This window comes from Austrofundulus limnaeus, unplaced genomic scaffold (assembly GCF_001266775.1).
Source record: "Austrofundulus limnaeus strain Quisiro unplaced genomic scaffold, Austrofundulus_limnaeus-1.0 Scaffold55, whole genome shotgun sequence".
In the NCBI taxonomy this organism is placed as follows: domain Eukaryota; kingdom Metazoa; phylum Chordata; class Actinopteri; order Cyprinodontiformes; family Rivulidae; genus Austrofundulus; species Austrofundulus limnaeus.
The window spans coordinates 2026956-2040597 of record NW_013952457.1 but is presented as its reverse complement, the minus strand read 5'-3'; the positions used below and the strand labels follow the sequence as shown (position 1 = coordinate 2040597).

The 13642-nt window shown below is 43.6% G+C and overlaps 1 protein-coding gene across 1 annotated transcript; it reads left to right on the top strand.

Annotated features, from left to right (window-relative positions):
* The first annotated feature begins 96 nt into the window (after positions 1-96).
* LOC106518067 (nuclear receptor subfamily 1 group D member 1) lies at positions 97-12971 on the top strand. The gene is made up of 8 exons (XM_014009164.1): positions 97-670; positions 7851-8162; positions 8264-8352; positions 8481-8625; positions 10719-11170; positions 11281-11466; positions 11555-11765; positions 11862-12971. Exons 1-8 carry the CDS (start codon positions 652-654, stop codon positions 12056-12058), a joined length of 1611 nt encoding a protein of 536 aa, XP_013864618.1. The 5' UTR covers positions 97-651; the 3' UTR covers positions 12059-12971.
* Positions 12972-13642: the final 671 nt, after the last annotated feature.

Genomic DNA, 13642 nt, shown 5'->3' with positions numbered 1-13642 from the left:
GGGGTGCACACAGCGTGACGGGGAGGAGGGAGGAAGGAGGAGGGAGGAGGCTGCATCTCTGATACACATCAACAAACAGGGACACACAGACACAGATCAGAGGCATTTATTTAAAGAAAAAAAAAAAACCGGTCACATTTCTCAGGCACCTGAAAACGTGCTGCTTATTTTAGGACGCGTGTTGCTTATTGAAGTGTGTGAACAGGAGGAGGGGAGTGTTTAAACTACTTCCACTCTGATGATGATGATGATGATGATGATGATGATGATGATGATGATGGTTTACTGGGAACACACACATACACACACTGATATCACAGCCTGTGGCATCAGCGAGGTGTAGCCTTACAGACGGAGCACTCTGCACAATCTGAGAAGAGGAAATTACCCGGATCGATAAGGACAACTGATCTGATTTCATCGCTTTTTATTGTTTTTATCTTTAATATATTCCCGATTTTTTTTGTTCTCATCGTTTACATTTTTTTTGTTTGCTCTGCTTGTGAAGAGTGGGAGCTTCWCTGGGATCCTCCTCTTTCTGTCTTTGCAGTTCATGAGTAGTTCACTTGTTTCTACCAGAGTCCTGAGTGACAAACAGCAGCTCTAAAAAAATAAATTAAATATAATAAAACTACAAGAACAGAAGAGAACATGGAGAACAGTCCTGGTGGTAAGTAGACTCCAATAAATGTTATTTATTTGCTTAAACCTGTTAGGAAAAAAAAATGTTTTCTGCTGCTATTTTCAATTGATATTTATCACTGAGCGGTATTGTTAAATGATGATGATGTCATTTTCTGTCATGACGCTTACAGCTTGTGTGTAAGGGAATTTTGGGAAACAGTGAGGTCTATTTAATTTTAAAACATTTCCACATTACATGTAGTTTTTGTCTATGATTTTGACTATGATTTATTGGAATCACCTGACATATCGATATATCGTGGTATCGATACATTCCGGTGTATCATATCATGATATTTCCTGTAAAGCTGGGTGTTGATGCTGTGATGTTGTGCAGACTGATATCGGGGATGTGTTTAAAGTCAGGGGAGGATTTTGTTCCCTCAGGCTGTAACTCAGCTGTGGGGAACACGGCGTGAAGCCAAATGCTTCTGGGCTGCAGACTGCGGAGAGGTTTGAGCAAGAGAGGAGAGAGAGAGAGAGAAAGCTGATTGAGGGAAGTCCTCTTGCCAATTTTCTTTCTTTCTTGCCTTTTCTTTTGCTGCGTACTTCCGATTCTCTCCACGTAAACAAAACTCCCACGAAGGCACGACCCTAAAATAATAACCCCTCCTTGTTCTCTTTCCACACTATCCCACTTATTCGGCTTTAGAGACAAATCCACTGATGCGTGCTTTTATTTTGAAATATGTGCACCGAACAGTTCGTTAGAAGGAGCCGGTTTAAAGTGCCTATTTTTTCGTGCAGTTTATCAGTTTCACTTTTGTTGCTTTTGTTCTAACTGGTTTGTTTTCCCAYCACGTGAGGAAGCGGGGAGGATGTGTGGGAACAAGTCAGGGCCACTAGGTCAAAACAATCAGTGGTGCGAAAAAAATGTGTCCATCCTGTACGTAAACACAGAACTCTGCCAGAACCTGAATCAACACAATCAAATTTATATAAATGTATCAATGGATTCACAGGGATAACAAAAAAAAAGTCCAGTTTGACCCGTCGACCATATTTGGGCATTAATGTGTCACAGTGATCCAGTAACCATTGATATCGCATATCAGTAAGCAGACAACAGAGTCTGAGCTGAGGGATGCTGCAAATCATCCGCCTGATTTTCCTTTTTTATTTTTTTAATGCCACCCCGCCTGGAGCTGACAGCACGTGGATCCTGCCTCGGTCTTCACGTGCTGCACATGTTCCCGAGCAAAAAGCAGCCCTCCCCTTCCTCTCCCTGCTGTGGGTGGTGTGTGTTCATACTGTTCGGCTCGCGCAGGGAATTCCTCTCTGTTGGCAGATAGATTGGTCAGTGGGTCAAAGGGGGGGTTTGTGTTGGTGGTGCTGGGGGGGATTCAGCCTCCTGCTCCTGTTACATCCTGATGGACGAGTTCATAGCAGATAACAAAGTTTCACTTTACACAAGTCCCCTTTTCACAGAACACAACAGGGAGGGGTGAAAAGGACATTTTAACCCACATTTGCCTGGATATTCATGACTAACCGGGCCGCTGACGCACCGGTTCTTCTATTTCAGAGTGCACGGTGTCACACAGCATCCGAATGGAACACTGAAGAAAGAATGGCAGAGCGTGAAATGAGTCTCTGACTGAGACGTCGTTTGGTTTTCTTAAAACAAAAGTTAAAGTTCTCGTTTGTTTTTTAGAACGTGTAGGCTTACCTCTGACACAGAAAGAAGGATTTGTACCAAAGTCTATCAGTACAATAACATGTTTCAGCATTTATTACTGCGTACACTTCATTTTATAAAGTGCTGGTTTGACTCGGTTTTAAAACAGAGCCCTCGTGGATCATTTTGACCCAAGGGCAGCAGGAGGGTTAAAGGGTCAGTGGCACATTTGGCGCCCCTTTTTATCAAAATTTCCTCGTCTTTTGTTTGCTTTAGTTCAGAGTTCTTCAACAATGAGTTTGTAACCCATTAATACTGCGGGTACTTTTATTTTTATTCAAAGTTCTGTCCTTAAACACACTTTGTCATGAATCTAACATAGCAAATTGAGGCATAAAATAATGCATTTCGGTCAGAAATAGAAATTCAGTGAGAACAGCAGCTGAAGTCCGACTCTCCATGAATTCTGCACACAACCTATAATTGGCCTATTAGTGCTGTAACTTTTACAATATGTCCACAACACTGCAGCTCCTGCTTTGGAGGTCCCACACAGAAAAACGTTGAAGAGTTGATTAGCTGTGCCAGGATTACACAAAAAGTTAAATAGCCATAGATGTCTTTTCAATAATTACTCTCTGAAGGTTTAATTATAAACCATGCAAATACTACCACACTAAATTTTATTCTCATTATCTGTAAAACTGACTGGGTTTTAGCTGTTTTTGTGTTTGTTGATTAGCTGTGGCARCCGTTTGAACTGGGATGACCTCAAAATATATTCATTTAAAATTGTACATCTGATGAGAACTTTCTGGAAGCTTTAATAAAATCTATCCTGTAGTTCAAGACATATTTTGCTAACAGACAGACAAGGAAGACATAGTTGCAAGGTCACCGTTATTGTTTGGCACCTTTTGAAAACTGATTACAGGGCAAATCTTCAGACTGTTTTATCTGTTGTTTTCAGTGCTGTGTTGTTTGGCCTACARATACTGACTATCTTTGCTGAGCAAAAGTAGGTCTTCAGTCACGTGACGTACTTCCCATAAAAGTCACGACTGATGTTTCTGTTTATATTCCACCATGTGTCTCTGGTTAATAAGTGATCTTGAAGGCAGTCTGTGCTGCTGGTTGAAGATTAAACACAGGAACTCAGGAGTATTCTAAGTGTCACTTCAGTTTATTCTCTGTAAGCCAAATGAAGAGCATGACTGCAGTTTTTATTGGAATCCAACTTAATGGTCTGTAACGAGTACTTGTTGAGGATGACTCTCAGCTACTACCACACCAAGTTTTAGCTCAGTATATGTAAAATTGGCTGAATTTTTGCCATTTTGTGTTGCTTGAGATTGATTAGCATTGGTGGCTATCTTAAATTAGGTTGTCTCCAAAAGTTAATCCGTTGTTAATGTACATCCAGTACTTACTTTCTGAAAGTTTCATTAAAATCAGTTCAATAGTTCAAGAGATATTTTGCAAACAGACAAACATTAACTTCAAGAGTTGATGCTGAAGTTTTAAGCACAGTTGTTGTGTAATGTGTTGCACTCAAACTATATGTTGGGGATAACCCTCAGCTACTGCCACACCAAGTTTTTTACTCAATATCTGTAAAACTGACTGAGTTATGGTCATTATTATGTTTCCTAAGGTCAGTTGGCTGAGACGGCCATCTTGAATTTTCCTGGGTCCAAAAGTTATTCAGCTGTAGTTGTGCTTCTAGTGAATGTTGTCAGAATGTTTTCTCAAAATCTTTTCAATGGTTCATGAGATATTTTGCTAACAGGCTGACATRGTTAACGGCAACATTTAAAACACAATTCTTGCGCAATCAGTTATCCCTCAGGATGCAAGTCAGAGATCAGTCTCAGCTACTACCACACCAAATTGTAGCTCAGTGTCTGTAAAACTGACTGAGTTGCTGTCAACTTTTGTGTTTGCTCAGATTGCTCTGCTGCAGCGGCCATGTTGAACTCCAAAAGTTAATGTGTTCATCCCAAAGATTACTTTCTGAGAATTTCATTGATTCAAGAGATATTTTGCTAAGTCAAACAAACACCCACAGACGGGGGCAGCAGGCGGCGATGACTCAGATCTGTTCCAAAACAGCTGAAGTTGGATCTGTTGACCTTTGCATCTCCAAAACAAACGTTTCAAACGCAGCGACACTTTTTTGGTTATAAAATATCTTTTGTTACGCTCGTGTTTAAAGTAAGGCCTGGTGAAGAATCATCACGACCGACAGCTCCTCATCAATAAACAGCCACATGACACGAGGCCCAGCTGTTTCACGTGGCGGGAGGCTTATCGCTCCACGCACAGCAGGAAAAGTTCACATGAGAGCGGACGGGCTGAGTGAGGCTAAAGAAGGGGGGCGTTGGCCTCCCCCCCTGACATGAGGACAGATGTTTTCCAAAGCCTGGAGGCGGGAGCACATRGAGGGAGTAGAGATTTTAAAAAGACTATTAGAAGAAGGAGGGAGCATGTTGTGTACGTCGTTCTTCTCGGTCAAGTCACATGTCAGGGGTGGAGTGGGGGGGAACAGACGTGTCCAAAAACACTGGAACTGCACGGGTAACATCTGCACCAGTCTGAATACCAGAGCTGCCACCACGCAAAGAAAACACGCACCAAAGCCCTCGCAGCGCGGCGTCGACACGTGCGCTGTAAGGAGGCGCTCAGAGCCACACGGAAAAGGCAGCACGTGTTTCTTCAAGGAGAAAAAAAAAAAAAAAGAAAGCATAACAGGCGAGATAGCAGCCTCCCCTCCTTTTTTGTTGCTTCTCCAGATTATTCAAGGTCTTTAGAGAAAACGTGCTCTGGATTACTTTATAGACGAAACCGACCCAAAATGTCTCCTGTGCTGGCCTAAAGGACCCCGTAGAGCTGAAATCTGTTAGTTTCAAACCTGTGGAACAGGTTGTGAAGTGACGGTTGCTGGCAGACCAGCTCTGGGATTCAGACTCAAAGTGAACATAATGTACATTCAGATAATCAGGACTCAATGTAAACTATATCATCCTCTGCACTCTTTATTAGCCTGTTTGTTCTTTGATTTATTTAGTAAATTTGATGAGTCTTCATTTTTTTTATCATTTATCCCAAAGCTCACTTTTGGGAATGATTTAACCGTCTGCTCAGGTTCTGCCATCCCTGTGAAGAATGACTCAGCCCCTGCTTGTTTGTCTGTAGTCGCAGCATAGTGCAGCCATCTCTGCTCCAAACGTGATCTGCCCTGACGCTCGTTACTCTGCTGCTGCTGCTGTTGTTGTCTGCACGAGACTGCGCAAAGAGCCTTGTGAGCCAGGCGGGGAACTGTGTCGAGAGTACATGTGAGCTCCTGGTCAGGTGGCTGGTGGAGAGATGCGTGCCCAGAGCTGAAAAAGAAGGGGGAGGAGGGAGGGGAGGACAGAGAGGGAACGGGAGGGCGGGGGGGAGAAGGAGCAGGAGAAAGGGAGTGCAGAGTAGATTGAAAGGGAGCTGGCCTGGCAGGGAGCTGGCCGCACGTGAGCGCCCGTGTTTTCATCCCAGGAGGAGGAAGCACTGTCGGCAAAACAAAAGGAGATGCGAAGGAGGCGTTCTGGGGTAATAGGGCATTTCCGGCTTGATGTAACATCAACAAAAAAAAAAGCTTATTTTTAATTAAAGTAAACTAATTATCAATATGGTCATGTGAGTTGTTGCTACAATGACATCGCTTTTTGCTCCTCCAGTCTTTCTCGTTTGATTTGATTTACTGGAGACTTCTYGAACACAAGTTTATATTAAAGGTACAGAGAAGTGCAGCACCAGAAGCTCAAAACAAGTTTCAACAGCAAAACAGGCTGTTCTGCAGAGAAGATTTGGCCCATTTTTCCTGTGCGCACCCCACATACTCAGCTCTACTGTTCTTCCCACAAATGCCTGTTCCTTACAAATGTGGCACCATTTAAAAAGGAATTTAACAGGCTTACCAACAGTATAATATTTTTGTCAAGAAGCATTGTCAACAAAGAAACAATCCACCAAACAAAAATTTCTTTACTTTTTGTGTAAAGTATAGTTTATTTTCCAAGACCAAAGTGGTGCTATCTTAAAACAGCTCGATCTAGCACGTTAGCTGTTATAATACAATCAGATCTAAACTCTTATTTCTTCAAATTGATGTTGTTCAAAGAGCTACATTCACTGATTAATTTATCAGTACCATTCCACAATAATCACAAAAACACAAATGATGAGACAAAAAAACTACAATTTTCTGCCATCAGGTCATAAATCCTCTCCCATAAATTTCGGGGTTTGGTGAATTCCTGTTTGGCTTCTTTGTTTATTTTCTGTCACTTGTACAACACTCTGGGTCTTTTTCCATGGATCCAATTAAGATTCAGAATGGAACAAATGCAATCAGCTGGTTTAAAGAACATGGAGCAGATTGAAGATGGTCTTTTAGCCTTTACCTTGAACATCTATTATCTTCTTTCTGAGCTCTTCAGACAGCTCTCCGTTTTATTTTCTCTGCTCCATGTTCAGCCTGGTGCACACAACCAACCATACCAAACTGTCCATCCAGCCATTATTTTAACCTGCTTCCTCCTTACATAGGGGTCACTGGTGCCAAGATCAGTACCCTGAGAAAACCCACACATGCACGGAGAGAACACACAAGCTATACCCAGAAAGGAMCCAGGCTGGGATTCGAACCGGCAACCTTCGTACAGAGAGGCAACAACTCTAACTGAGCCACCCAAACTAGCCAATTTCATGTTTTACCCTTTAAATGGACTGAACATGACTATAATGTAAAGACGAATAGTTTCGTTGTTAAACCAACAAATCCCTTCATGTTATTCCAGCCCATCCTTGCAGAATAAACAACAAATAATTTCCTCTCACGGTTGTGTGTTTGCCACACACCAGTGGCATGTGGAATGACAACAGACTCTTAACTTAATCCCTTTTCAGGAGAAATGACGCTATAACGATGCCAACATTTATATTCGCGTCTGTACCTACAACAGGCAGTAAAATAAAAAAACTTGTGACTTTTCACTACAAACCCACTTCACAGTAAAACATCTGATCTGTGTCATTTTAAAATAACAATATGATATGTTTGAGAAAATGTTCGGTAATCAAGCAAATTATAAGTAACACTACCCAGTGGGATTCTGAGTTAAACAGCTTGTTACACACATTATATAATATAATATAAAATGAGCTTTTATTTGTGTACAATGTTTTCTGAGACTAAAGATGTTGTTGTTTTTCCATGTTAAGATCCTTGATATTCAAGTTTAACAATCTTCACACAAATATTCAGACCAGAGCTGTTGTTGTTGATGGTCTGGCCATAACATTTTTATTTCCAGATTATTCATCGGCTCAGATTGCAGAAGTCGTTAAATGATCACAGTTTTGTTTGATGTCTTGATTGTCCGCCAAGTGAGCCTGCTGGTAAACATGTTGGTCAACCCAGACACCCTCACCTACATTGCTGCGTGTGAACACTGACCCAGATGAAGATAAACAGGGGTGTTTTTGGTCTTTTTTTGTCTCTCTCCAGGTGGTGTCATCTTATACGCTGGCTCGTCTGGCAGCGCCAGTCCAAGTCCTGGCAGCCCTTCGAGTGGATACCAGACACAGTCGCCGTCCTCTCACTCGCAGCCCTCGTCCCCGGAGGGCACCTCCTTTCAGGAAATCGGGGTCCTGAAGCAGAGAAGGGAACATGGGGGAGGAACCTCCTCCCCGAAAATGGTCTTTCAGTTCCCTGAAGTGAGCAGTGCTCCAGTGGCCCAAATTACGACGGTTTCGTCTCCGACCTACAGCCACCCTGCAGCAGCCAAAAGGCCTTGTGGTTTCACTGGCACATTCACCAGTAAGTCCTCACATTCCCCACGCCCCGCTCTCATCTTTGTTTACTCTTAGCCRTGGTATCGGTTCCAGCCTCTAACAATGCATGTCTGCCTCTTTTCACAGAGACCGGAGGTATGGTGCTTTTATGTAAGGTGTGTGGAGACGTCGCATCTGGTTTCCATTATGGAGTGCACGCCTGCGAGGGCTGCAAGGTGAGGCGGGGAAAACGTTGTCTCGTTTCGTGTCTTCTTATTTCCCAGGGAGAATCTAGACGCACGGGGGACTAAAAATCCACTTCAAAGCCTTTAATGTCCCTGTGTTGTTTTTTTTCTGTCTGCAGGGGTTCTTCAGACGCAGCATTCAGCAGAACATCCACTACAAGATGTGCGTGAAGAACGAAAACTGTCTCATCATGCGCATGAACCGCAACCGGTGCCAGCATTGTCGCTTCAAGAAGTGCCTCTCTGTGGGCATGTCAAGAGATGGTAAGAGACAGGAAACTGAAGCTGAAGTTAGATTTAAGTAACCTTTGTTTAGCTGTGAATATTGGTCATATAATGCAGATTTACACAGACACAGTTTATAAAACCACAATTCCAATAAAGTTGAGACGTATTGTAAATGCAAATAAATATGCATTCATTTGCAAATTTCACAAACCTAGATTTTATTTACTATCGAACATAACAAACATATCAAATGTTTAAACTGAGAAGTTGAACAATATTTAAGAAAAGATGAGGTATTATTGATGGCAGCAGCACATCTCAGAAATGCAAGGGCAGGGACAACAATGCTCTAGAAGTAAATGGTGCAAAAAGGAAATAGCTGGAAGAGCATTTTGCTGCTAATAATTAAGTAGTTAAKTGGCAACAAGTCAGTTAGAGCAGTGGTTTCCAAAGTCGAGGTCAGGACCCAAAGTGGGGTCCTGAAGCATCAAGGTGGGGTCCTGAAGAGATTTTCTGAATTATTTGCATTTCAAACAACATTTTTGACCTTAGTTGTCACAAAGGAATGATGTTAGTGTGCTTAAAATAGATAAAAGTAGCTTAATGAGTATTGTTACTGCCCTTGTCCTGAATGTTTATCACCCAAAAATAGTTGGGGGTACAGGTCTGCTTCTGGGATTTTATGGGTCAAATTCTGAAATGTTTGGGAACCAGTTAGAAGACTGAATCTTTCACAAGTAAAGATAATGCAGAGGTGCACTAGTCAGAGATAGACTGCATGGAGACTGCCTCTCTGATGATATGGGCGTGCATTAATGCCCACGGCAAGGCCAGCTTTGAAAAACACGATCAGTGCATAAAAGTGTATAAAGGCTTTAGAACCATTTAGATGATGTGTTTTTCTGTGAGGGTCTTGTGTAATTCAGCGAGACAGTGCTGCACCAGGCACTGCATCCACTACAACAGCATGACTTTATGGCAGAACAGTCCAGAAGGTGAACTGGTCTATCTGCAATCCAGACCGCTCATTAACTGAAAGTATTTGACGTGCCATAAAACAAAAATCTGGCAAAGATGAATGAGAGCTAATAAACAGGTAGGATCTTACATCAGACAACAATGGGACGACGTTCACCTGCCGAAACTCTCTCTTTCATTTTATGTCCTTTTCTTTGGCCATTCCTAATCTGATTTATTGCAAAAGGAGCCCAAAAGTCCCATTTGTCATCAGTCATGTAAAATACAAGAAAAAAGAGTTGATTTTTTTATAAATTAGGACACACAATTGTTGATTGTCTCCTGTGATCAGTGAATTACAGTCATCTCGAACAATCATCGCGATCCCCTGCTGTTAATCATGAACACCTCCAAGGTTTGTCTGGAAATGGGAGTATTTTTATTATTATTATTCCAGCTACTCGGCCCTTCTGCAGCACTTCCCCTGCAGCACTTCAGCCTCTTGGGCATTGCTAAACTAGGTGATAATAAATCATGTTTCCCTGAGCACGTATTTTTAGTTGACCTAAAAAAGCCACAGTGAGGAAATGAAGAATTATCTGCAGATTCATCGGACTGCAGCCTATTTATCTCGCTCTCATTTATCACGTAGCCTCGTCGTTTCGTCCTGTCGTTTCACCATACCTCCTTGTGTTTACGCTTTCACCGGCGAGTTATTTCCTCATCAGACCTTTTACTTTGTCCACCGTCGACCTTTCGCCTTTTCGCCCCTCACACCTGTGTTTCGTGTCTTCGACCTTTCCCACTAATCGTTCACGCCGACAGCATGTTCGGTGCCGGTGACCCAGTGATCCACTTCCGCGCTTCATTTGAAACGCAGAAACAGAGAAAATGTGGGGGTGGGGGTGGGGGGTGGTGGTGGCATGCAGCGCACTATAAATAGGACTGCAAGATGCAGGGCTGACGTTTGGAAAGGCTGCGGAGGAAAATGAGGGCGATATGWTGGTCATGAGCTCTGTGGTGTAAAAGCTGCGATGGTGGCAAAGATTTTAAGTGAACRTTTGTGATTTTGTTGTTCCTTTTTAGGACATGAGTGTAAATATTGACATTAAAAGCCTCCAGGAAGGTGTCGGCAGTGATGCTAACAGGGTATGTCCTCTTCTYGCCCTCAGCTGTGCGTTTCGGGCGCATTCCAAAGCGGGAGAAGCAGAGGCTTTTGGACGAGATGCAGAGCTACATGAACAGTCTGAACGAGCCGGCCTCCATGGAGATGGACGTGTCCCCGACCTCCGACACGCCCTGCAGTCCGGCTATCCTGCAGCCCTACGGTGGCGACGAGAAGCCTCTCAAGATGGCCGCCGCCGGCAGCAACCCGAGCCCTTCGTCGGCGCCCCAGACGCAGCACGGTCTGACGCCGAGTTACCACGTCCCCAGCAGCTTCCCAGACAACGAAAGCTCCTCGAACGTGGACAAGTTCAGCTTCTCGCCCAAACAGAACCAGTGCCCTGTCACCGGACACACGTCCACTCAGACTTACCCGACCAACCTGAACAACATCCCAACCAGAGAGTTCCAGAACCAAACCTCCTGCCCCTGGAAGCTCCACGGAGGTGCCAAAGTTCTAGTGAGTCCTTTTACATCCCCCTGTTTGAGTCTTCCTCCCATAAATGCTCCCAGTGTTCCTGAGCATCAGCGTAACGCTTCTTCTTCTTCTCGTTCCTCTGTTCTCTGCAGGCGTGCCCACTCAACTCGTGTCCCGTGGCGCCGGCCAGCCGCTCTAGTCAGGAGGTGTGGGAGTCGTTCTCACAGTGTTTCACCCCCGCCGTTAAAGAGGTGGTGGAGTTCGCCAAGAGCATTCCGGGCTTCCAAACCCTGAGCCAGCACGACCAGGTCATGCTGCTGAAATCTGGCACCTTCCAGGTAAAGCCCGGTCGAAGAGCACGTCGTCCCAGAGGAGGAAGACCTCGGGCTCCCGATGCTAACCTTGCCTTTTATGCTCCGCCCACAGGTTCTCATGGTGAGGTTCTGCTCGTTGTTCGAACCCAAGGAGAGGACGGTGACCTTCCTTAACGGACAGACGTATTCACTGCCGTCGCTGAGGGCCCTGGGCATGAGCTCCCTGCTGGATTCAATGTTCGACTTCAGCGAGAAGCTGGGCTCGTTGGGCCTGGAGCAGGATGAGATGGCTCTGTTCATGGCTGTTGTGTTGGTGTCTGCAGGTAAGACACTGACACTCGAGCACGGCTATGCAGCAACGCATTTTTCCTCATGCCTAACCTTGACTTTTTTGTTTTGTTTGTTTTCCCCCTGGCTAGACCGCTCTGGTGTGGTGGATGTTGGAGCCGTGGAGCAGCTGCAGGAGAACCTGATCAAAGCTCTGCGCTCGCTCATCACCAGTCGCCGGCCGGACGACAGCACGCTCTTCCCTAAGCTGCTGCTGCGCCTGCCGGACCTGCGCACGCTGAACAACCAGCACTCGGACAAGCTATTAGCGTTCCGCATCGACCCCTGAACACACGGGGGGTTTCGGTATCCTCTTCGCTCCTGACGTGAGCTCCGGCTCGTCTACATTCAGCACACTGACCTCTCTGCCTGACGGACAGCTCTTTGTTTTTTTTTGGCGGGGAAAGTGTGATGCTATGAGAATTTTTTTTTAAAAAAAGGACGAAGAACTGAAGGTCCAGCAGAAGGTGGCGCTCTCATCCATTTGCTTCCAGTTGGACTGAAGAAGAAAACAAGTCCCTCCTGACGTTTGTCACAAAGACCAAAAAGCAGAATCTTTGTCCCACCTCTAACAAAGAAAGCACAGATTGAAACAAAAACACTAAACCAATAGTGACTTCCTGTTGTACATTCTTGCTACAAAAGAAAAAAAGACACTTTCCATATGTTAAAACTCATAAATCTATATTAAAAAATATTATAGCAATAGCTTTTGCTAAAATACAGTTAGAGCCGTTTGTGTTGGCCCGGTTGAAAAAACAAAAAAGAAAGAAGAAATAAGTTATTTTCACAACATGTGGAACGGTTTGAATTAAATCACCCATCTGTGATTGAGATATGTTTGATATTTTTAAAGAATACATGTATTCAGGGAAAAAATGTGGGTCATTTTAGACCAGCGTTGAATGGATATAAAGATGTTCGCTTGTATATTTTGTATATAACCATTATAACTGGATGCTAGTTTGCAGATTATCGGATGTGTAAATTCACTTATGAAAAACGACTCCTCTGTACACAGCAAACAAATTAAAAAATAAATCAAAGCAAAAGCATTTCAGATCACAAATATAAACTTTTTTTAAAATTGAAGAGTTGTAATAAATGTATCATTAACGAACATCATCAGCTTCGTGTACATTTTGTAAATGTTCATGGTCATGACATAGAAATACATCTATTAAAAATGATATCACATAGCATTTCTGCTTCCGCTCCTTCATTTTTTCCCCCCATCTTTACCGCGATGCAGAGGCATACCATAGATCCGTTACCTAGCAACTGAAGCAATCAGCCAATCCCGCTTCAGGTCTGAGATTTATTAGTGGGCTTTTCTTTTTTACGCTAACAAGGAACATCACCTGATCTTTGAGAGGAGGGAAGAAGTCGTCACGTTTCTGTCAGTATGAGGTGGAATTCAGACAAAAGAGCTGAGTGACTTTTTTTCAGAAGAGGGAACAAAATGGCAGTGAAAGGACAGTTGGGCTTGAGGTTAAACAGGGAACTGTGTCCTTTATTAGTCCATATCATGAATCTGTCTTTGCCTGTTTTAAATGAACTGGAAGGAGAAGTAATTTTAATATCTGCAGTCTCATTTTGGGGCCAAATATGTCTGACTTTGTTGATTTATGCAACTTTAGTTCAAACATCATGATTAACCCTAACAAAAAAAAATGTTCTTTTTTTTTTTTTGCAATGCTGCATCTGAGGGTGCACATTGTGCCGAGCGAAGGAAAAGGAGGAGCATGCAGCTCACTGTTCAGTTTGTATTCCCATCACAGCCTGAGAGAAAGTACTGGCTGTTCTCAGCAGTGATATTCTGGTCCCAGGTGGCGTTCTGCCACACTCAGTTTTATGGATCACATTAAAGGTC

Bases quoted from the DNA above. Each gene is read 5' to 3' on its own strand.
- LOC106518067 (XM_014009164.1), top strand. The intron at 11,467-11,554 runs GTAAAGCCCGGT...CTCCGCCCACAG, and splicing joins TGAAATCTGGCACCTTCCAG to GTTCTCATGGTGAGGTTCTG. The intron at 11,766-11,861 runs GTAAGACACTGA...CCCCCTGGCTAG, and splicing joins TGTTGTGTTGGTGTCTGCAG to ACCGCTCTGGTGTGGTGGAT.